Source organism: Sarcophilus harrisii, chromosome 5 (assembly GCF_902635505.1).
Source record: "Sarcophilus harrisii chromosome 5, mSarHar1.11, whole genome shotgun sequence".
Lineage (NCBI taxonomy): Eukaryota > Metazoa > Chordata > Mammalia > Dasyuromorphia > Dasyuridae > Sarcophilus > Sarcophilus harrisii.
The window spans coordinates 282,234,600-282,260,438 of record NC_045430.1 but is presented as its reverse complement, the minus strand read 5'-3'; the positions used below and the strand labels follow the sequence as shown (position 1 = coordinate 282,260,438).

The window sequence follows — 25,839 nt, the reverse complement described above, 5'->3', positions numbered from 1 at the left end:
TCAAAAAGAAGCAGCGTCTCAGCGCTGGAAAGGGAAACTAGAGTGATCATAAAAACTCCTTTGTCTATAAAATGGGATTGATTTTTACACCATCACATAGGGAAATTAGAATAACAATGAGTTGTTCATCAAGTAGTTGCACTTTGGTGAAAGAGCTTCCTGAGGTTCCTATACACATGTCAAGTATGTGCATGCAGTGTTTTTATGCTTATTTTGAGTGACTGACATCTGGCAAGGCATGAGCTCCTGCAGTGAACCTTACTTGATAAATAGCCAATTTCATAGAACAGCTCACAGGTATTGCCTCAAAAGGTCACAAAACAGCTTAATTTGCAAAATACACAATGTACCCAAAGCAGGAAGGCAGCAGATATTATGAACAAACTGGCACTTTGTCACTGGGAAAGCCAGGTCTGGCTTTGTGAGTGAGGAGAGAGCAGGTCAAAATGGCCCAGCAGGCTATGAGCCACTTGGCGGGTCAGCTATGGAGCCAAAGAGGGGAGGGACTTCAAAGGAGCACCCTGTGCCTGATGAGTAGTATGGTAAAAAGACGGCTGTGTTCTCTGCTGGTTGGACTGGTTGGTTCAGGTCCATCATGATTGCTCAGGTCAAAGTTATGGGGTTGGTTATCTCAAAGAAGAGGTAAAGTTGTCTGGTTCCAAAGTCAGGAAGAGAAATAACTGACTTTAACACTCTAAGGGTAATAGATAATATCATCCATTGTGCTTAAATTGCCTGGAACATAGTAGGCACTTAATAAATTAACTGAATGAAGTCCTATTTAATGGATATATGTTCTATATGATCTTGGTTATTGCAAAGAGGAAATATTATAAGACTTTTAAGTCACAGAAGAATTGCTATTCTATGTTGGGAGAGGGAATTTCCAAACTGGGAATTCAACATCCTGATGAAATTATAGGTTTAGGCCAAACCATCCTTAAAACAAAACCAAAAAAAAAAAAAAAAAGATCATACTCTTCATTGTACTTCATAATCAGGATCTCCTTATTGAACTTGGAGATCTGTAATTCATGTCTACCAAGATCCTAACACATCACTAATGACAGCATATTCTTCAAATTCTTAAACATTAACAGTGACTTCTACACAACCCCCTCCCCCTTTTCCTCTTCCTCCCCACCTCTGTGAAATCAGTCATAAAAGTCCCATTAGTTACACTTAATAGAAGGGATCTTGAGACTCAAATATATGACCTTAACCATGTAGTTAAACAAGTCAGCTCTTCACCTTGCATCTCTATCTTTGGCTCCAAGATCTCTGACCCCACTTCACACACTACTTGTAATGTAGTTCACACACTGGGTTGAAAACCTACCAGAAACATTTGTGAATGGTCCTGACCCAAACTAAGCATGGCTAATTAGAAGGCAAGATGACCACTCTCAACAGTCACTGGCAAATGTTGAAAGATTTTGTGTTGAAACCATCTTTAAATAATAATAATAACTGACATTCAAGATATGGAAGAAGCAGTTACACAAATGATGATTAGACTTTTCTTATGCAGAGGTAGGGATTCAGGCAGATTCCAGAACATCATTCAGAATCAAACTAGAGCTCTTGAGGGATAACTTCTAGGAATGTCCCACCATTGTCAGAACATATAGCATGCATTTCTCAGCATGAAAAGCATTTGGGAAATTTCACCTTGAGTACTTTCCAGATTCATTAGAAGAAGGCAAATTACCTCCAATTTAGTCCTTGTCTACAGTTGGACTTGGTTTCTTTGGCTCTTCTAACATCATTTCTATATAATTAGCCACTTGCCATTTTTTCTTCCACACACACACCTACCCATTCCTATATCTCCTATATATACTTTCCTGCTTCATTTATATGAAAATGCTTTCTCTTAGTTCTTCTTGTACTTGTCTGACTGTGCAGCCCCAGTTTACATAATAAAGTGTCATTCATATCCTGTCCTTGACTATGGGGGTCCCCAGGATACTCAGTGATGCTCTCTTCTATCTCTTCACCTCTTTGGAGTTGATCTCATCAATTCCCTTGGGTTTTAATACCTTCTTTGGAGAAAACATCAAGATTTTTATATCTTCCTCCTGAGTTCCTCTATCATCCAAAGAGTCTGCCCCTCCTGCAGCCTTTCCTACATTTGGTAAAGGGATCATTATCTTTCCAGTGACCTAGGTTTAGAGCATTTGAAAACCCTCTGACTTGTTTCTCTTTCATACTCTCCATACACAGTCCATCGCCACACCATGAGTCTTCCACTTACTTCACATCTTTCCTAACAATCAATGTCTAATCATTATTCTAATCATTAACCTATTATCTTTGTTCAGGTTCTTGTTACCATTTGCCCAGATCATTACAACAGCTTCCTAACTAGGATCCTTTTCAGTCTTTCCCCACCTTCAACAAAAACTTTGTAAAGCTACCAAAATAATCGAACCAGACCAGTTCCCTGCTAACCAATCTTTGCCTTTAGGACAAAATACAAACGGCTCATAATTTCCCAATATGAATCTAGCTTGTGTTACCAGGCTTATAACTCATTCTCCCCATTCACACACTTCCTATACCAGCCAACTGGCCTCTTTGGAGTGCCTTAGACTTAGCATCATCACACTTTCAGCTTCTCTGCCTTTCTTGTCTGGCATGGACCCTTTCTTCACATCTCCTTTTAGAAATTTCAAGCTTCCTTCAAGCTCAACTTTGATGTTATACTTTTCAGGAAATCTTACTCTTCTTTCTACGTAGGACTCTCTTCTTCCTTATGAAAGCAGTGCACATTTATTGAATCTAACTATACCCTGTCTACCTTCCCCAACTAGAGTGTCACCTTTTTATACTCGGAGATTGGTTTCCATATTTTCTTTATGTTCATAGTCTCTTTAGATTTGTAAAAAAAAAAAATCATCCACCTGTTATTTCATGGATTCTTACCTGAAATCTCCCTGAAGAAAACTTATAATGCTCTGGTCCTTGAGACAATTAAATTGATATGATATGAAGGCAGAAGATTTCAGAGGATTTCATCATTATGGAGCAGTAACTTCTCCATCTGGCTCTTACACAGGACCTCCTTAATGGTATTGGCCAACATCTGGGATGGGGAATGTATATTCTCCATATCAATCATGCTTGAGATTAATTATCATTGGGGCACTGAACCAGAATATTTATTTATATTTTTCATGAGATTCTTTCTTGGAGAAGACCTTTAAGGATGATTTTTTTCTATCAATACAAAAGGATTTCCTCTTTTCCGTTAATATAAAGTTTCAACATTTCACAATCATAGGAGCCCACCCATTCAATAAAAGGAGGTAGTTACATTTTCTTATCATTTTTTTCCTTCTATGGTGATGTTTGTTCATTATAATTATGATAGTTGGTTGGATATCTTGCAGGTAGTTTAGTGTTGTAGTAGATGGATCACTGGGCCTAGAGTAACCTGAGTTACGATCTGGCCTCAGTCCCTTTTCAGCTGGGTGCCTGGGTAAGTCACTTTATCGCTGATTGACTCAGTATCAATAATAATTAATTCCTGGGTTCTTGTAAAATTGAACGAGATAGTATTTGCAAAGTACTTAGGCATGTTGTAGGTACTATATGATTCTACTTAATAAGGCCCAGTGGCTCCCTACTGATTTCAGTATCAAATATAGACTTCTTTGTATTTTTAAGTATTTGTAGAGGGTCGCAGATAGTGGGGAAAGTCTGGGTAAGGTATAAGACCCTTCAGCCCAGAGGAAATCTGCTGACAATGTCTGGTTTGGCTCCCCACCTCCCTTTGGTGTTGTCATCCTTCCTGAGAAGTCAAGGAGAGCGTGACCACCTCCTTTTGGTCCTTGACAAGTATTGTTGCCATCAAAATCATTATTCTTTAGCATTATAATTTTTGTTTATATCATTGTTATGGTTCTACTAACTTTATCCTTCATTGTTCCTAAATGTTGTTCCACGTTTCTCTGGATTCCTCCCATCTGTCATTTCTTATAGGCCAAAATACTTATTTAGCTGAAAAGCAACTACTGATAGGCAACTACTTCCCCTCCCCCTCCCCAATTTTTGCTACCACAAAAGGGAAAGTTGTGCTTTTTCTCCTTCATATTAAAAAAAAAAATAAGAAGCTCAATGGGATTGTATCTTCTCAGGATCCATCAGTCAGTGGTAAAACCATGAAGATGTGGTCTACTATAAATAATCTTTTGTGAATCTCTGTTCTTTAGCCCTTCTCATATTTTCATGAAGAAAAAGCTTGATATCAGAGATCATTCTCATGATGGTTATTTAAAGTTAAAAAAGTTGGTCTCTCTTTTCAGATGATTTCATCCCTGAAATAGCTTGTGGATGGTCCCCGCTCCCATCAAGATATATGGTCTTCAATGTTTATTTTTTTTGGGGGAAGGTCCACTTCTGCTATTCTTCCCCCTTTTATTTGATTATCTTCTGTGCCATTTCTGTTACCCTATATTCAGCAGTGGGTGCAGAAATGTTACTATCTGCCTTTCAACAAGAAAATAAATAAATTCACCGACTACTTTTGTGTAATCTACTTTGTTAACATTTTCTCCAATGCCATCTAGATTGATGGATGCTTACAATGAAAATCTAACAATCAACTACCCTGAACTCCTGATTTGGCCCCAGTATACATCTACTTGAATTTTCTGTGATAATCAAGTTTATATCTTCAATTGAAAGGGACAGTAAGCGCCAAAATGAGCAGATCAAGCATTCAACAGTATGTAAGTAAAAAATATATTTAAGGTTAGTGCAAAGAAAGTCTTCTTAATGACTTGGAGCAATTGAGCAAAATGATTAGAAAGCTGCAAAAACAATGGGTTCATCCTCTTCAAATGATATCTACTAAGACTTTGGATGACCACAAGCCCACTGTAGCAAGGATTCTTTTTCAGGCTAGACTAGGTGGTCTCTAAATTCCCTTTCCACTCTGAATTTCAATGATCTCTGAGTCTATATATGGAATTTCAAATAATAAAGGTCAATTTGATCTTAAATCCTGAAAATGAGTTGTCATTGTTATAGATAAGGCTGATATTTTGTCTGCTCTAAGCTCCTATTCTCTTCAGTTTTTTTTTTTCCAATTTTAATGAAATTGTTGGAAATCTTCAGGAAAGGGGGTAAGGTGGGAGGAGTCACATGAAGAAACCCAAAGTTGTAGACCGATTCAATCTTCAATAGTGAAACAGTGGTTTTAATGTTCAGCTACCTTTATTAATAGCATACTATTATTCATATGATGAATTGATAATTGCCAGTGGAGATCTATTTTAAATATCACAGGTGGGGAGAAACAAAAGGGAAAAGTTTCCTTTAAAGATCATGTGATGGAAGGTATTTGGGGCAGCTTGTAAACAACCCATGTTCTTAATGCAGTATCAGTAGATACTTTTTTTTTTTTTTTTGGACAAGACAACCCAACTGGCATAATCTTTTTTCTGAATCATTTTTGCATCCAGGTATAATAATACAGTATGTAATTCTTTTTGTGCTTCTAAATTTAATTGATTCAATCACTGAATTTAAATGCTTGGAAATTGTTCTGCCTGCCTGTGTTTGAATGCCAAATGCATCATCTTCAGCTCTAAAATGAATGTTGTAGTTCTATTTAGCCAATTTTGAACACTGCCTTCTAAATTACCCCAAGTAACCCATAAAGCATTGAGTAAAATAGGTAATAATGGATAACAAATGTCCATTTCTATCACATTTAGAATAAGTCCATCTTCAACAAGCCTGGAAAGTGTCATGTTCTTAACCGTTAATTGCCATTGAGCAGTACACTGGGTGATAACAAAATTCAGTATTCAGTTTATAAAACTATAAAGACATTAATTAACCCTCATCCTTTCAGAGTTCACAGAATTATCCTCATAATTCCTGTTGCTTAGGTGAGAAATCGAAGCCAGCATTGAGTCTCTCTGCTTTAAGACTCTCCTCAACTCAAATCTATCACAGTGATTTTCCTAAAGTGCAGATCTAATCATGTCCTGATCCTACTCAATAAGCCCCAGTGGCTCCCTATTGATTTTAGTATCAAATATAGACTTCTTTGTTTGCTGTACCCACCTCCACTCAAGACAGTTCACTTTTGTCTTTGACTCCCAATTGCCTAGAAGAGCTCTGGGGCAACAGTAGGAGTTTAATGAATGCTAGTTGATGGGAAAAATAATACACTCAAAAAAATAAGCTCTGAGGCAGAAAATCCAGCATCAGATTTTTGGGTCAGATTAAAATAATTTCATTTTTTATTTTGTCTTGATTTTTTTTTTTTTAGCTGGAGGAATACTTCCTTCAGGAATATCTGGATCAAATCTACTTTTGGTATTCCCATCATGTGGGAGGAGTTATTGATTCAATCCCATTTAAAGAGAACACTTGAATTTGAGCAAGAACAATTTATGAGACAAATTCTTTCCTTCTCCTTGGATTATTGTAATTATTAAATGGATAGACAGCCTTAGCGAGGTGCAGGATTATTTCCTCCCCCTTCCTTGGGACTAAAGTTGTGATAAACTCTGGGCAGTCTAATCCAAAATGGGAATGTAAATGTTAAAAAAAAAAAAAAAAGGTAACAATGACTACCCCCCAAGAGGTTTACATTCTATTATGTACAAAATGGACACAGGTAAGTTTGGACAGAACAGTCTGAGGAAGGAGAGATTACTACCAACTAAAGGGAAAAGGAAAGGCTTCCTTTAGCAGATAACTTCTAGGTTAAAGTTTGAATGAAGACAAACATTTTAAGAGTTAGGTAATATTAAAAGCACGGCAGGTCAGTGGTGAGGGGTTTTACAAAGGTGTGGTGTTGGGTCATGGCAAAGGCATGGAGGTAGGAGGTGGAATGAAATTTTTAGAATGATCAGTTAGAACCTAGACCAGGTCTTGGGAAGAAACAAGAAGTCAATCGAGAAAATAGTGTAGAGACTTTAAATTCCAAGCTAAGGAGTTTGGATTTTATATTAGAAGCTACAGGAAACCAATTTATGTTGTTAAGTTCAAAAGCAACAGGAACAGACTGTAGTCTTAGTTAAAAGCACTTGGCAGTTTTTTGGAGGATGCACTGGTGGTGAGACTGATGAGGAGGTCATCACCACATTGGAGTAAGACATAGCAAGGCCCTGTGAGCACTAAGAAAGGTTTAGGCCTGAAGTGATTTTGCACAAGTCACCATGGGGAGTGAATGACCTCACAGAGGGGGGGTTATTTAGACTGAAAATTGGGATGTATTGGATGGCCCTTGAATGCATTACTGTCAGTAAACATGTTTGGCAGTTGGTGGCAATGAGAATGGGATGGGAGGTGAGGTATCATTTTAGACAAGCGTAGGTGCAGATCTTCCAAAGGTAAGCAAGCAAGTGACCTACAACTTCATGCCAAATGTAAACCTGACAATTAATAAAGCTCCAAAACCCAGAGTGAGTGTTCACTTGAGTTTAAGGTTGGCCATGTCCTTGAGAAATGTGTGTTTGGATTTAAAATACCGATGTCTAGTAAGAAACCAGATAGCAGTGACAACAGGATAGGTACATACTGCTTTCATCCCCTATCTCCTATTACCCATCACCTTCCACACTACTGTGGAGTCACAGGTCCAACTGGTCCTTCCCAAGGGCTCGGCACATAGCCTGTGCTGTCAAAATTAACATGTCTTCCTTCATTTCTGCCCTGATCCTACACTTTTGCAGTGACTGCTTCAGCCTCTCTCATCCCATTTGGAGATGGGAAAACAAACAAATAAACAAACAATCAAACACATTTCTCCTTGGCAGCCTCCACGTACAGCTGCTCTCTTGGCATTAAAGGGATTAGAGCTGGGGGTGGGGTTCTCTTCTCCAAATAGGTACCTCTACTCTTATGTCAGGATGATCTCCTAAAAAAGGATCTGAGCAATTTAGGGTCAGTCAACAAACAATTTTGAAGCTTCTATAATGGGCCAGGCACTGGGCTAAGGACAATGGCTAACAACCTCAAAAAGCAAGAACAATCATTGTTCTTGAGTAACTCATAATGAAGTAGAGGAGACAACATGTAGAAAGCTGTGTACACATACAAATACGAAGTCGTGGGCAGCATCAGATCCACTCACCAGACTGAGGATTGTATTCTTTATCACAAGGGAAGGTTCATTTTTTTGGGGGGTAGGAAGGGGATGAGGATATATTTCTGGATATGATTATGATGTAAAATTTCTATAAAAATCAAAGTAAAGCAAAGCAAAACCCTGCAATAAATCTGGGGAATGGCAGCTGTTCTCAGAAGGCCCCAAGCTCTGAGGAAAGCTAGGAGTTTGGCTGCATGGACTGAAGAGCCATTAACACATGCATAGAGGCAAGTGAATTCTCCTCAGGATGGTTCTTGGGTCTCTAGGTTGCACATATTTGGAGTACAGGGCTTGGAATCATGAATTCAAGCCTGGTCTCAGACAAATACTAGCTCTGTGACCCTGGGCAAGTCACATAACCATTTGCTTCCATTTCCCCATATTTAAAGTAAGCTGGAGAAGGAAATAACTATTCCAGTAATTTTGCCAAGAAAACTCCAAAAATGTCATGAAAAGTCAAGCAGGATTGAAATACCTCAGTAAGAGCTGTCCTTAGTAAAGAAATGGGTGTGGCTCAAAGGCAATATTTAAACTAGAAAACAACAACAACAACAACCCAACCTATCCTTTGTACCCTAAATAATTTTATTTTCGAGAATGCTCTTTATGTTCATTTTTAGGTCATTCTCAAAGCTGTGGCTAGTTGACTAACAGAAAAACTCTTCTCTTAATACTTGTCTTAATTTTTGAAATTAATAAAGCTGGGAGCTCTCTGAATATTCTTTCATTTTATAAACAGCTTTTTATTTTCAAAATACATGCATAGTTTTCAGCATTCACCCTTGCAAAAACTTGTGCTCCATTTTTTCTCTCTTCCTTCCCCTCACCACTTCTTTATATAGTAAGATATCCAATGTATTTTAAATATATGCAATTCTTCCATAAATATTTCCACAATTATCAAGAACATCCTTCCCATATTGGGACGGGGAAGGAACCCTGTGTTTCTGATGAAATTCTATCCTCCTCAGTGCAAAATAAAAGTTTCACCTCGATATTTGGTTACTTGTACTCCTAGAGAATCAGCAACAGGAAAGCTTACATTAGTTCACCCCTAATGTCTATTTGCAATATTTCAAGATTCTAATATATAAGATGGCAATAGCATAGTTTTACCTCATTAGGAGAAAGGAAAAACAAATTCTCCCATAACTATCCCTATCCTTTTGCACATTATAGATTTGTCAGTGTTTGCCCTAGATTCTTGGGGTGAGGCATTTGAGCTGGTGCCGACAGAAATAGTGGGTGAATATTTTTCTTTACTTGAGATTCATTCAATTTAAGATAATTATTTTGAGTAAGAAATATGGTGAACACCTTAGCAGCAGAAGGCACCATTTTATTAGCCAAGAAATGCATGCATAAATGTGATCTCCTTTGGGGATGAGAAGCATAATCCCCCGTTGTTTTACAGGAAAAGAATAATGGAAAGAAAGAATAAATGAATGATTGGATCTAATTTACACCGTGTTTTAAACGTCTGTTGTAATGTTCTATAATCACGCGTGTTATTCAGGCAATATGATGATTCAAGTGAACATGAATATGTTATTTATTATGGAACATTAAAAACTCCTCAATTAGAAAAGCCAGCGATGCAGATGAGTTAATAAATTACATGCTGATTCAGAAGAAGCTTGGAAAACTTACCTTGACTTGCAAACTTTAGCTCCTTAACATCAGTGACAGTTGTTCTCTTGTCTGATCCCTTCTTTTCAGTTCGACGATGACTACGCCTTTTCTTGGTCTCTCCCCAAAGATTGGATCCTCCATGCATGCTGGGAATATTCAAAATAGCAATTCCTTCCAGCGAGATGTTTATTAGGTCTAGCTGCACGCCATCACACTGATCAGAGAAAGTGACAAAGGGAAAAGTGAGAAAAAACAGAAATTTTCAATCTCTATTGTTGGTTTATTTTTCTTTGGTTATCTCATTTTCATTATTGACATGAAGCAATTTTCATTCATTATTTTGCATTGCAGAGTCAATCTTTCAAGACCACCTGATTATCCTAACTGTGAATTTAAAAAGAATCGCTTTAGTTTTGAGAACAAATTTCTTTGAATCAAATTACTAAAATCTGGCTGTCTATCCACCTGTATGTTTTCTTTATCCAATCATCCTTTCAATCATGACTACTAACTCTACTAATATAATAAGTCCAGTGTCTAGGTGTCCTGGCTATTATACCTTCCTGCCTTTAGGCCAATATGGTCTAGTTTCCATGGGTAGCATTTGCTAAGGATCTATTGTATCCAGAGCATTTGAAGAAGGGAGTAAAAGGAGGATGGTTCAGAGTTTTCAAGGAGCTTATGATCTTATTAAAGAGACATTTACTTATTCACTCATTCACTCATCATAGTTTTTTTTTTTTTTTCTGAACATGTGGTAAATCCAATGGGGCTAATTGAAACACAAGATACAAAAATGAATAAAATAAAATAAGGGTCTTGACCTCCAAGAGCTTATTGTCTAGTAGAAGAAATAAAACAGAGATAATGAATATGGTATGTACTCAGGGTTTTAAAAAGTACTCACACACGATGCCACAATAATTTCAAGGATAAAGGAAGCTCTTTTACTGGAAATATCAGGGAGCAATGCTTGGAGATGTGATGTTGGGCTGAATTTGGACATATTCTCCTGGGGGTGTAAGGTAAGGAGGAGGAGAAAATGGTTTGGGAAGAGCATGAAGGAGAAATCACATGGAGAAGTCATGAATAGGATATAAGAATAGTTTTAAAACACTATATGACTAAAGTAAGTAAATTCAGACAGCTTGGAATTAATTGAGCAGAAAAGAAAAAGGCTCTAAAATACATATTACCAGAACTTTGAAGAAGGTAAAGAACAAGGATCGATAATGAGTAGGGGCAAGGAAAATTTAGGGTCTTGATCTTTTTACAGTTCCTATCCCTTTTTGATAGGCTGGTGAAATCTGTGATGTCTTCTTAGAAGAACATTAGTAAATGCAGAAAACCAAATGCCTACTTTGACAAAGGAAGCCAATTATATGGACATAATTTTGCTTTCATTTTATTAGCTCTTCTTTCTGTCTATCCATCTATCTATCCACCCCTCCATTTATCCCTCTATCTAACATGTTTACAGATCTCAAGTAAAGAGCCTCTAAAGGCAAAACAGGTGGAATTAAGGATCAAAAAATGTAAGGTTGAAAAGGATGTTAGAAATCAGATGATTTGGCTTAACTCCAAGATTTTACAGCAAAGAAACTGAAATCAGAGTTAGGAAATGACTTGCTCACATCCTAAAGAGCCCCAATTCAAAGGCAGGTCTTTACACCCTTTCTGATTACTCCACACCACCTTTCAGGAATCTGTATATGTCCTTGTAGTGGAATTGGAGCAACAAAGAGCTCGGTTGTTTTCCAAAACTGGTTATTTTGCACTTATTTGGTACCTGGAGTGGAGCAATTAAAAGAGTTCTGACCCCCTTTCTCTTATGATTTTCCATTTATTCAATGCAAATCAAGAGGGAACATTAGTTTCAAGAGATAATGTTTTACTTGGTAAATAACTTCTCTGCAATTCCTCTTTGTTAAGAATCAGAGAGGTCACCTTAGGGATATGCAATGCAAATACCACATTCCATTTGTGTCTCTAAAAAGAACTATTAGTTAGACCTGAAGAAAGAAAAGGGATCTCTTTACTGTACAAGTGGGGCCATTCCTTCCTCTTTTCTCTACAAAAGAAATATAGCAATCCCATCATGCTCCCCAAACAAAAACTGGAAGCTAGACCAACCCATTGTGGACCCCCCTCCATAGTGGTGTAAATCGACAAGTGAGAAAGTGCCAAGTTTTCATTCCATTTGTTTCAACAGGGGTGAAAGCAAGGTCTTTGCAGGTCTTTTTCAGAGGCCAAGTGATTTTCCCCTCTTTTTTATGTATTAAATTAAGATGATTTATTTTACTAAAAAATTCTCCTCATGTGTATCCTCACTTACTGCTATACATTCTAGATAAACAGATATTAATTTCATAATTAAAAGTAATCTTGTGTAAATACCCTGCAGGCCTCAAAGAATCAAACACATACTGTGTGTCAGGCCTCCCACTGTCTTCAAGTGGAATGTACTGGCTGGATAATTAGATAGTACATATTTTTTAACCTTATTTGCATGCATATTATATCTTTTGCACACTGACAAGCAGCAGTAACAACAAAAGTCAGATTACCACAGGGAATTCCCACAAAGAAGTCTTCATTCCTTATAATTTGCAGCCTAAATTAAAATAATTTGATCTTTGACAAGGATGAAATGTCAAGCAGAAGGGGGTCCTCGACAAGCTCCGGCCTGTGGCTTCTGAAATCTGCCTAATTTATGTCAGTCACTTCTTAATACATATTTAAGTGTTACACAAAAAAGATGATAAATATGCAATATGACACCTTTGGTATTTCCCTGCTGTTAATTTATAAAGGTCTGGCGTCCCCCAAACCAGTTCGAATTATTTAAATAACAGAGGAATTGTGAAATAAGATGGTTCGGGGGCCTGGCTTCCATTTGCACTCAATATTGAGCACAGCAGGCAGTATACCAAGACAATTATTTGACTAGGCCTCTGAACCCTGCTGTGATGAGTTACTTTCAGAATTAGTAAAAGAGGGTTTCTTTTGTTCATCTGGAGAGGAATTCTCTACAAAGAGAAGCCTCCCCACTTCTTTGACAGTCCTAACGGATTGGGATGTGACAGTTGGGAAACATGACTGTACACTGTTACTATCTGTTGTCTTCCTTTTGTGTCCTGCTTCCTTCAGAGGCTTTGAAGGGACTGCAAGACTCCAAATGAGCCAACAAGACGAGGTGGTAGCAAGCAAAGTTGATGCCGTCATAGGTCATAGTTGGCAGTAAGTGTTCAGCACAAGAGATGGGATAGTTCTCTTGTCCCTGCCCTGTCCAGATCTAGAAGATGAATATTGTTCTCAATCAGGAAGTTCCAAAGGAAAGCAAGTGGCATGGGGGAGGTTATTCTCCTTAGGAGCTAATGAAAGCGAATGGGGGAGTTTGCCCTGGAAGAGAAGACTTAAATGAAACTTGATAGCCATCTTCAAGTACTTGAAGATTAATCTTCAGTAGATTTTAATAGACTTTTGCTTAGATCTATTAGGTAGAACAATGAACAAAGATGGACCATTGTGGAGAGATTTTCCCCTTTCAACCTGGTGATGTGCAAGGAGCCCTAGAAAACAGAGCATATTTTAACTCAATGCAAGGAAAACAAAACTCTGGTCCTACCCTTTAGGGTCAAATGAGAGTGAAATAGTATTCCTCAGAAAACAAAAGGTTTGTTTAGGGGAAGGGAGAGGGGAAAATGAGGTATAAAAATTTTGGAATGCAAAGTTCTACAAGGGTGAATGTTGAAACTCTCTATGCATATGTTTTGAAAATTTAAAAAAAACAACTTTAAAACAAAAGAAAACAGAAAGTTTCATCTGCCTAGAAATTTTCAAAGTCTGAATGTTGTACAGAGATATCATTCAGGTTAAAGTCCTTGATTTCTGGGAACACTCTCAACTCTGACTTTCTCTGCTTCCGCTTCACCTCAACTACAGATTTGGCCTTAGATCTGGATTGGGAGGGATCTTGGAGGTCAATCAATCCAATCCCTGATTTAAAGATGAGAAAACTGTGGCCCAGAGAGGTAATAAGAAGTTTCCCTAGATCTGAATGAATGATTCTCAGAGTAACAAGGAAATTCCCTGAGAGTCTTAAAGAACACTAGTCCTCCGAAAAGAAGACTATGCATTTCAAGACATAAATCTTTATGAAGGGTCAGTTTCCATTAGTTGGTGCCCCCAAGTTGTCTTCCTCTTTCAGTTAATGTTATGTTCATTAGTCTGGAACAATCCCATGACATTTTTTTTAGATGAAGGCCAGACATTGCTGCCACCATTTGAGTGAAGAAACTTTATGCTAAAGCAAAGGTGATGAAAGAAAAATACTTCCATATTCTGCCAAATAAAATTCTCATTCTTTCTTCAGATTTATGTTTCTTTTAAGAAAAAAAAATAAGTAAAAAGGTACAAAAAGCTGGAAAGCTATACTACAGACAATCAATAAATTCTAAAAACTTATGCAAATACCCAGAAAAAGAGATACTTTTTTTCCCTATAAGTGATCAAGGCTGTTGGAACTGGAACATCATAGGTTCAGTCTAAAGCTGTCAATCTTGTTTCCTCATTCTGCTGACAAAGCCAGCAGGAAGAAGATGGAGGGATGTGTAAACAATGGGAGTCACATATCTGATTTACTGAGCCTTAAGAAACTCAGGGGTCAAGAATAGGTGTTTTTTTGTTTTTGTTTTTGTTTTGTCTTACAAAGGGAATATGCGCCTTCAAGCTCTTTGTTCACTTCACCAATCAAGGACAATCCAGCTGTTATCTTGTTATCCCCACCTGTTAGATAGGGTAAGGCAGAGGCTACAGACTTGGGCTTAGAGCCCAGATGAGCTTAGCTGAGTGGGTGAGGGTGAATCAATAAACCTTCAATGAACCTGAATTTCTTTATCTTTGAGAAATAATAGGAACTGCAGTGATTGTTTCTTAAGAATTGTGTCAAGTGTCTAGTAAGATAACTCAAGTCAAATGATCGCAAAGCACTTGTAAATAATAGTTATGTCATTATAATGCAAACATAACATATAATAGATTATAATTATTGATATTCAGTCAGTCAATCAAGATGCTTTTTTTTAACCTGCTTTCTTCATTCCCGACCCATACTAAGGGCTGGAAATACAAAGAAAAGCAAATACAACATCCCTTCCCTCAGGGAGTTTCTATTCTGATAGGGTAGACAAGGTTATCGATAAGAAATTATTTTGAATACCAACCAGAAAGCATCATATTGGATTCATGGAGCAGTGGGGAGACACTGATGCTTACTAAGAGAGTGATATGGTCACACCTGTAATTTGAGGAAATCACTCTGGCAGGGAAGTAGAGGTAAATTGGAATGAGGAGATAGGAGATAGGGAAATTAGGCAGAAGTTATCCCAATCTCAGGTAAAAGAGAAATTCTAAAATAGAGTTGTGAGTGTGAGTGGAAACAAGGGATACATATGAGAAATGTAGGCTCTAAAGGTAGAAATCTCAAATTTGGAAATAGATTTAATATAAGAGGAGACAGACAGGAAGAAGCAGAGAGCCAGATAAAGAGAGAATTGAGTGGAAGTTATGAATGTGGCTGACTGGAAGGATGGCCACCATAGCATTAAAGATGTTCAGAAAAGGTGAAATTTGTTTATTTGGGAGTGTATGAGGCATGAATCACAAACTCAACTTTGGACATGTTGAGCTTGAAATATCTACAGGATATCAAAGTGTCGGTGCCGCATAAGTTGTTGAAGATACAAGCCTGGAGGTGAGGAAAGAAGTTCACTGAGAGAGAAGAGAAAATAATTTAGGATAGAGCCTTAGGGGACACATGTTCAGTGGGCATGACTTCATATAATGACTATGAATTAGGAAGACATATAAAGTATAATATAAATGATATCTATAATATCCAGATATGAGAATAGGAACTGTCATCTTTGATTAGGTAAAACGTCAAAGCATCAACTAATGACTAGAGTGTATATTTTCTCATAGAAACCCTGACAATACTCCTAGATCCAGATTCAGAGAAAGGAAGGGATTGGCCTGATGTATATTTGATTCACTAGTGAAAACTAGAGTCAAATTCTGATTCAAAAAAGATTTCTAGCACAAACCAAAAGAGTAAATTATCAAATATTTTATATGATTAAAATAAATAGAAATATGTCTATTGATTTTAATTAATTTTAATATGTCTATTAAAATACAAGCAAATGATCAATCAAAGGGATTCATGGAAGAAACATAATTGAAAATTATTGCTACAGGAACAAGTACCAAAAACAGCATGAAGGAAGTGGCACAAAATAGGATGTGGATGTTTTTGGGGGATAGTGGTTGACATCCCCCAACAAGCCAATGGGTTATTGCCATAGTCCAAACAAGAGGTGATGAGGGCCTGCATTACTGTGGGGACACTGTCAAAAGAGAGAAGAGGGCATATTCAAAAGATACTGCAGAGGTGAGATCAGCAGATTTTGACAACTGATTGGATTCAGGGGGTGAGAAAGTAAGGAATATGGGATAAAACAATGTTGGGAGCCTGTGTAACTGGGAGGATGGTGGTACACCCAACAGTAACAGGGGGATTAGGAAAAAGGGAGGGTTTGGGAAAATGATAATTAGTTTAATTTTGGACATGATGATTTTAGTTATCTAAGGGATATTCAGATCAATATGCTTCAGCACCTAGGACAGAGTTTGACCCACAGTAGGTTCTTAAAGATGATTAATTTATCAATGAAAAATCATTAGTTTTTATTTCCTAAAATTTAGAGCTAGAGACAATCTTTCAAGTCACCAAGTCCACCCCTTATTCTCTCTTCAGAGATAAGGAAATGGGCTCAAAGAGTTAAAATCATTTGGTCCAGGTTACATTTGTAGCAAGTGGCAAGCAGTATTCCCACCCAGATCATCTGGCTATAAAATTGGAACTCCATCATGATCCACTGTCTTATCATCATATTGACTTGTCCCACTGAACTTTTTTTGGCTTTTTTATTGATCAGCGCTTAACAGCACATGGATCTTAAAGCTCTTCTCAATCACTATGAAAAGCTGTAGTGCTCACCACCAAAAGTCATTTTCTATTCTAAAAATCAAGTCCTACAGAAACTGAAAGTGTAAATAAAAAGAAGCTACTTGTTTTCCTTCAGTCCTCCAACAGGCTCAGTTCCCACAATGGAATACAATCTCCTTGAGGACAGAGGCAACTTTTAATTAGTTTTTTTTAAGCTTCAGGTGCCTACTACAGTGTCTAGCAATATAAATAATATCCAATCTATATTTAATTACTTGAAATGTGAGCACTTAAAAAAGAGGGCTCTCTACTTTCCCACCTGGAATACTGAGCTCAGAGCCCTCAGCATATTTCTGACAGTGACACAGGTCTCTACAATTTTGTCCCATTTCACAGTAGCCATAGTCATCTTCTGATTTCTTTGAAGAGATGGAATTGAAATAAAAAGTGACTCTACAGAAGGGGCCACAGAGGTCACGGTACTTCACTTACACAAAAAGAAACAGAGGCCCATTCATAAATCAACTTGCCCAAGGCCACTTAAACAGAGGTGGGATTTGATCCCAGGTCCTATGACTTCTTCATAGGCTGCAATGGATTGGTGAACCAGTCTATTTACAGCAGGACAAGCTGCCGAGGAAGTGGGGAATACAGTGCTTTCCCCCCTGCATCCCTTTGTCTACATTATGAACACTCCAGTACTGACACAATTGAGATTTCTCTTTTTTAATGGAAGTTCTCATGTAGAAGAGTTCTCTTTCCCACTGGGCCTCCCCAGTGTGGAAAATAACAGTCCCAGAAAAATATCAGATAGCATCCTCCATGAAGGTTTCCTCATCCAGTGACTGCCATCATGGGAAGTTCTCTGCTCATCAAGCATTCAGACATTTAGAATTAGTAGCAATCTTGAAGAATTATATAAGACAAACTCATGACTGAACTGATGAACTGAAGAAACTCAAGCAGAAAGAGTGGCTTTTCTAAGATCATTTAAAGAACATGTGAGAGAGCCATGATGTGAACCTTAGTCCTCCAGGACTCTGATTATAGCATTCTTTTGACTATCCCATGATGCAACATGAAGGGTCCAGTTTAATTTATGTTCTCTATTGTTCAGGAGTACTTGCAATCATTTTAGGCCAGATGGCAAAGAGAGACCTAAGTTGACACATTATGCAAGTGAATGTTTTTAAAGTTAATTTAATTATAAAACCATCCTGAGGGCAACAGACTTACTCAGAAATGTTGAATTAGAAGCAGAAACTTGGATAAAAGCTTAGCTCAGCTCTCTACAAGGGATCTGAGAGAGATCTACAAGGGATTTGGAGCCAAGAAATCCTGGGTTCAAATGCCACCTTACTTACAGGCTGTGATTGGGAAATGTATTGAAACTATCTGAACCTCCACTTCCTTATATAAGGTGAGGAAAGTTGGACTAGTTGACTCCTAAGGTTCCTTCTAACTCTAGCTAGATTTCCCTATGACTGAAGTTTTGGAGTGAAGGTCTTTATTTTCCTCCAAAAGACTTCTAGAAGGAAGAATTGGGGGAAGGAGAGAAATGCTCAAGTGTTGTCTATGGCTCTGACTGACTCCATAAAAAAGGAAGCTGCTGGGGAACCAGAGTGAAAGTTCATGAAGGTGGGGAGAAAGTATGGCAGTTGGTCAAGAGTTGTGTCAATGAGCCCTAATTCTAGAAGAAAATGCTAAAATAGATTTAGAGGATTGAAGGAGAAAAAAAAAAACCAGGATTCATTATTCTAATGAGTAGCCAAATTAGAGGTGGTTAGATTTTCCAAACAGGATCAAGAATTGCAAAGGACGAGAGGTATCTCAAGATAGCATACATTTCGATTCATTGGGGATCTCTAATCAAATCCTATAATCAAAGGTTGAATGAATATTTGCTAAGTGTGTCAAAAAGGGAAGGCTTTGCAGGTAAAGTTTGAGGTGGCTGACCACTAATGGCCTTCCCAGTCAGGCCTTGGAGGTCCCTTACAATTCTGAGTGTGACCTTACATTTTGACATCTGATGAGTGTGAAATATGGAGGAAGTCAAGGAGTGCAGAAAAGACGTATATCAGTAAAATCAGAAATCCACCAATGTAGCCACAATTTTTTTTTTTTTGCTGAAAGATATCACACTTCCAGTCAAGATTCTGTTTTCATTATATAAAGAATTTCACAAGCATTAATATTTTGTGAATACTATTTTAAATCATCCCCAAAAGCTCTATATTTGGGTCCTCTTCTAAGGTATATATCAGGAACCATCCCATTCTAATGTAAGAAGAGTCAAGAGTCTAGATGCTAAACCCAGATATATTTATTAGATTCACTCAAGGAAGCTTTTGTTCTTTCTGCAAGTATTATGAAATAGCAACATCTTAGCATTTAATCTCCTATTTCCATAAAAGTTTCCTTTGGATCATGGTATATTATAATTGACTCTTTAAGAGTCAAAATTTAGTTCTTATACCTCCATTGGTATATCTAGCTTTGTGATCCTGAGAAAAACATTTAATTTTTCAGCCTCAGTTTTCTCTTCTGTCAAAAAGGAATAATAGCATAGCAGAGCAGAAATGAGAGAATCAAATGAGATAATTATATAAAACCCCTTAGCAACCATCAATCAATCAACATGCATTGATTAAGTACCTATTATATATCATAAAACATAAAAATGTCAGCTAGTGAGTTAAAAAGTTATTTAGAATCCATTCATTAAGTCTACCCATTAAGAAAAGACTGAAATTCAGTTTATTATTAGTGGTGATGATGACGATGGTGGTGGTGGTGATAATGATTATATCTTAGAGTGAATAGCATGTCACAGATTTTAGCTGATTGTCATATTGGCCCTGAAGGAACCATAATGAAAGGATCCTTATTCCCATTCATTTTACAAATGAGGAAACTAAGGCTTCTGGAAGAGGTGGCTTGATCATATTTATAGTTAGTAGATAGTATGCTGGACAATGCAACTCAGGTCCTTGGACCAAAGGGAGGGTTTGATCTCAGTTTTGTGGCCACAGACTAAGAAACTTCTGTGTAGGGATGGACTCCAGGTGAGTAAGAGTACCAGGCCTTCATCTCTTCCAGAGAGATACCTGGAGCCCCTAGCAAGATCATCATTGTAGTATATGTGGCAGTAAAAATAAATTAACTGATCAGAGAATACAAAAATCTTTAACTTTGACAGTCCCTCTGTAAAATAATTCAGTCCTAATTCACCCATACTAAGAAGAATTTAGCTATTTAAAGTCAATCTAACATAATACTTAAATGGTTCCACCACCTTGGAGTTGGGAAGACCTGAGTATCAGTGTTGACACTGGCACTCTGGACAAATCACTGACACCTCAATGCTCCTGGAAACTCTCTGAGACCATAAGCTGCAGAGGGGATACCCATCTGTATCAGAGGAGTGAGTTTCCTTACTGGGAATTAGTTCCATGGATTAAAATCCCAAATCTGGAACATCTAAAGCCAGCCAAAGAAATGTCTTACTTGGAACAGGCTATAGCTTGGCCCCCCAAACCAATCACCTCAAATTGATTACTAATTATGAATAGGTCAAGTGTGGAAGAGGAAGAACCAGTTATCCTTTTCACTATGAAATAAAAAGATATTGAAATTTAACATTCATAAGATTGGATCATGGATCAGATGCTAAGTCCTGATTTCATATCTGTGCCTTTAACTTGCTCATTCTCTAAAAAGTCCTCTCCCTTTTTTCTTGTAGTCTCCCAAATAAGTAAGCCATCTCCTTTTATCCATAGCCTCTCAGATGCCCATGTCCCAAGCTGCCAATATATTTTTATAGACTTGTTTGCTCCTTGACTTTTGAAAATCTTTTTTTCCCCTCACTAACTTTGCTCTATTTCTTGGCATTTCCACTTCCTACATGGGTAATGGAAACATGACAACCTTGGTCACCGAGGAAAGCTACTTAATGAATGGGAATGAATTGGCAAAAAGTGTATTTTTTAACCTTTATTCAGGAAAGTAAGTACAATTTTAGTGAATTGGGTTTTAAAGGTTATAAAATATTGAGACCTGGATATAATAAGGTTTTTTTTTTCTTTTTTTGTATCTTGCAAGATTTTTCCCTCCTCCCTTCAGTGTCTTTCATTTAGCTTACATCTTTCTATCCACATCAGGCACTGTGACTGATGCATTGATTTTTAGAAGCTATGCTCCACCTCTTACCCTCTTACTCAGTAATAAGTCTTCACTAATAACCAAGATGAATTTCATACCAAAATTTAGGGCAACCCCACAGCAAGGCAGTTTGACAAAAATAACATTTGAGACTCCTGGCTTGGTGTTCTCTGTATGGCTCAGAGTCTCATTCATCCAGAGCCCTCCTTGCATAGGAGATGTCTTAAAGTCAATAAAAACTCGCTCCTAATTCCCTTGAAGAGAACTTCTTTTCCTTACTTCGATCTCCACGGATTCATGCAGCCTCTTGCAGGTCGCTGAAAATGTCTCCGAGGTGCCAAACTCAAAATACCAAAACTTGTTCTTCATTCTGAAACAGAAAAAGGAGAAGAGGCTTAGGGAAAATCAGTAACAGACAGAAAAGAAAAGAAATGGGTCCATCTTGTCTTCTGCCAAGAGTAATGGGGGAGGTTTGGGCACATTTGACGTCCAGTGTGAAATGGATGAGCCCATAATTTTCACAGCTTAAATGTTGGTGTCAAGTTGCATGATGGCCCCTAAAGGGAGAACAGAAATGTGTTTCATATGACAGGCTCAAGTGCACCCCTGTCTTTTCTTCCTTTGGAATCATCAGTCCTCAATTCCTCTAGATAACAAAGGAAGAAGCTTGATGGGGGTGGGAGAGAATTGTCTCAAAATGAGGATGAGTAGCTAAGGGTTTGAAAACCTGGAATTTGACAGGGATAGATGTCATAGAAGAAAAAAACCTATCCATTCCAGAGTTATTAGAGTCTAAGATATTATGGGGTACAAGGGAGACAAGAAGTATGCAGTTTCACTTTTCCCAATGAAGGATCAGAGATATCTGAATCTCAAAGCTAGAGTTCAGTATTTTGCTTCCAATTAGAACCTAATACATTTGTTAGATGGGATTCGATGAAAAACACAAAAGAAACAAAAATGGACACATTGCTTTAGGGGTGTATTTTTTTTTCTGCAAAGCCAGTGGTTTTGCATTTCTTATCTCTAATTGGTCTATTTGTAAATTATTTTTTCTAGTCCCCCCCCCACCCTCCGCGTCTGTGTAGGAGGATGGAGGAGGACCAAGTCAGATGGAACCACATGTCTTTGCAAGAAGTTTAACTGCTTGTCTTTTAAAACAATGCAAATAGCTCAACTCCTGGGAATGAAATGTAATTTCATGGAAGAAGACAGGATTTTTAAAAGGCCTAGTCATGTGGTTAAAAAACATAGTGTGATAAAAGTCATTTTTGACAAAGCTAAACCATTTCAAATCATTTGTTACTCAAATCAGAAATCCTGAATTTAGTTTGAATAACATACACATTTATATGTGCACATGGACACACATGTGAACAAAGGTACGATTGGAATAGAAATTTTCCTCATTTTCCTGGCAAACACTGAAGATGCCATTTAGTGATATCTGACTTATAAAGCCTGACATCTGTATCTTGGACCTGATACAACCTGACATCTATGCCACGTTCCAGAATATAACAATTGACATGTCTACTAAAGGCAGCAACCACAGGGGGCATAATTAACAAATTGCACCCTGTTTCAGTCACAGCAAATGCCATTGGGACCAATGCTTCCCATGTGACGATGGCATGCAGAAAACATTGCACAGATTTTGAAGTCCTAAAAAATCCCAACAATTTAAAACAGCTTTGTGGGTAAGCTCTCTAAATCTTCAGGACCCACTAGAATTTTCAAAGGTTGTTCGATGCCAACCCATTTCTTAATTATTATTGTGGTGAGGAAAACAAATTGAACATCATTAACCTGAAGGACTGTATCATGTGTAGCACTTTTGATATCTCAGAAGATATTTATTTTTAGATTAAAATATAATTTTGAAAAGTTGCTTGATCTTCTGGCCTCTGGTAAATGCTGCTTATGCCGAGATCACATAGATCTCTTCCTCTTTTTGTAGAATTCTCATCATAGAATATTTAGGCACAAAGTGAAGTTGAAGCATAGCTACATTATTTGGCTACATATAATAAAACAAAAAATAGATTCTCATGGCAAGTATCATCCTCTAAATTGAACTGAAAATTCGGGGTTGGTTGCCGTCCTTCATTCTCAGAGGACCAAAATGACATCATTATGTCAGACTCAAGTTTTACTGTGTCCAACTGTGACTGATCAGACCAATATAAGCTCAGAAGCCACAGTTTGGGCAGGGACTAAAAGTATGGCTAAAGTGCAGGTCTGCTAGCTGGGATCCCACTTTCCAGGAAGCAGCATCATTTAACACCTCAGGCCTAACTTGCCTTTGCCACACTTTTTGTTGATGATTGGTTCATTTCTCCTACTCCACCCATTGATCATGAACATTGGACTCTATTTTTGCTCAGCTTTTTCTCTTTATTTACAATAGGTACCAAGCATGGTTCTGGGGGCTGCTTTCTAACCCTTTCAGCCCAGAAGTGAAGGCAGCCAGGATCTTGACATTCAGAAAATGGTTGAGTTCCCAAATTCATTCTTTTGACTGTCAAAGTTCCTTATGGTTCAATTAGAATGAAACCCACTTCTATTAGATTAACAAATGTTTGTTGCCCCTATTCACAAACAAGTCCATTCACTCTCTTCAGCTCCTCAGGATTCCACCCCAGTTCCCATTCGCCATTTTGGTTTACATCATGGTCCATGGGCCAAAGTTCCTTTAAATTTCAGATGTTACAGCCATTTTTATGTTTCACTTAGAGAAATATATGGAGGTGATAAAGCTCACATAGAATGTGAGTCCACATGACAAATTAAAGGCTGTTAAATTTTATTTTTTTTATACTAAAACGATCTTTGAATTGTAGGAATGCAAAAAAGCACGTTTGAACATACATACCATCTCTTTTTTTATGGTGCACATTTGAAAATGAGCCGGTGCATTCGTAATCACTTTTGACAGGGCAAAGAGATAAATAATCTTGGCCTAAAAATTTGAGCCTAAAGTTTTAGGCTGCCATGAATTTTTAAGACCAAGATGTAATGAGACTTTTGCTTTAGAAGGCCTGGTGGCTACTAGTGTGAGAGCTGATCTCATGCTCACAAGTCCTGGGACACTGGGTTAAATGAGACATCTAAATGCTCAGGTCTTTATTATTTTTTAAAGTATTTAGTCTACTCTAATTGTAAACCTTCTAATTTGTCTTTAATATTCAAAGCACTTGGTTGCCAGGTGTTCAGCTGAGGATGGAGGGCACGATTTCCAAGTACAGAGCATTTTCATCCTGACTGTCATTTCTGTTTCTCTCACATAGCAGTACAGATGAGGAAAATTATTGAGCTTTCTTTTTTCTCGCGTTTTTGAAGAGAAATCATTCTTTGTCAACATAACAGCTAATGGGTCCTCTGTAGCTCAGGCTCTTTAGCACTAAATATTTAACCTGACTGGTAAGATAGATCTTGGCCAGTTTTTTTTTTTCTTTCTTTGATGATTCTAAGCATTTTGTCTTTTGGGTTCTAAGGAATATTCTCAAGTCAAGCAGAAAAAAAAGTGGGGGGATATGTGGGGAAGCAAGAAATATTTATGTATATCTTATGGAGAAGTAACTGAAAATTAACTAGTCCTGAAGTCCAGTGTTGGTAAAAAGCAGTTGGAAAACTAAGGACATGGGAGAAGATGTAGAAATACCTCAATTGCCCAATTGCATCATTGTTGAAATTACAATTTTGTGGCATAGTTTTAAGTCAGTAGCATCATTTGGAAATCAGATCAGATCTTTTTATATTTTTGGACTTTTCCCTTTGACTTTTCGATAAACACTTAGAAGGAATCTTTGATTGTGCCTGCCTCCAACAGCACAGTGAATTAGAGGAAATAATAATTTTACAAGAGTCATTCCTTAATGAAGCAACCTTTTTCTAGAAGTTGGCTAGCTTACATATTTAACAACCCAAAGCAGAAATTCTTAACATCTGGGCTCCCTGAATAAATACAGGAACATAATATGTGAGGTGGTCAATGTAAATTTAATGCTTTATCATATGTTAAAAAATGGGAAAAAAAAGTGTATGCTGAATTGATTCTTGCTTTTCACCTATCAGAGAGATAATTCAAACAATGATTTATAAACTCAGGGTTATAGCTCCAGAGGCTGGTGTTAATTATTCTAAGGGGTGGTAGAAGATTGTAAAGAAATTAAAGGTTTAAAAAAAGAAAGTAAAAGATAATAACACAAAAGACAAGAAAGAAAAGACAAAAAGAAAACTCTTAAAATTAAAAAAAAAACTCTTAAAATAAAAAAAATAATTGCACCTGCAGAAGGAGGATAACAAATAGAACCACATCAGATCATCCAAGTTAGATTTGTAATATTGAAGATTCAATACCAGCAATAGGATCCTTACAAGGATGATTCTCTCATTAACACATTTGTATCTGAAGAATCTAGTTGGGTTTTCTGGCTGTGTCTGCTGAGGGACTTTGCAACAATGACCATGGTGTTCATTATCCTGGTCATCTGTAGATATTGCCAAGAGATTTCTGGAGACAATGCTACTTAGTAGCTTAGATAAAGCTTTCCTAATTGGCAATAGGCTTGGACTTGGGTGGGGGGCAGAGTGTGAAGGATGGTTCATGAATCTAAGAAGATGCAAGCCCTAGGTTCACCTCATCTTCTCTCCATGTTCTTCCTTCTCATCTTATCATTCAACAACTTTGACAATGGCCTATAGGAGCATCCATTGTTTTTAAGTCCAACTGATCTCCAGGGGAACTCTCCACTGCCCATAGAGAATATGGTCTCTTCAGTTCTTTAGAAAACACATTATAACAACAACATATTTCCTAAACTTTTCTAATGGTGATCATTCAATTTTAGTCAATAATTATTTGTTAAGTTTTTTTGTCTATGACAAGAAGTATATAAAATGGAAGATGCAAAAG

At 37.4% G+C, this 25,839-nt stretch overlaps 1 protein-coding gene across 5 annotated transcripts in view; it reads right to left on the bottom strand.

Annotated features, from left to right (window-relative positions):
• The window catches only part of DGKB (diacylglycerol kinase beta), a 687,380-nt gene that overhangs the window by 132,134 nt on the left and 529,407 nt on the right, over nucleotides 1–25,839 (bottom strand). For all 5 annotated transcript variants that reach the window (XM_031940700.1, XM_031940702.1, XM_031940701.1 and 2 more), the window contains 2 exons: nucleotides 21,201–21,291; nucleotides 9,767–9,962 (listed from right to left, as the gene is read on the bottom strand). In XM_031940700.1, coding sequence (XP_031796560.1) covers nucleotides 9,767–9,962; nucleotides 21,201–21,291 — 287 coding nt within the window. The remainder of the gene's footprint in view (nucleotides 1–9,766; nucleotides 9,963–21,200; nucleotides 21,292–25,839) is intronic.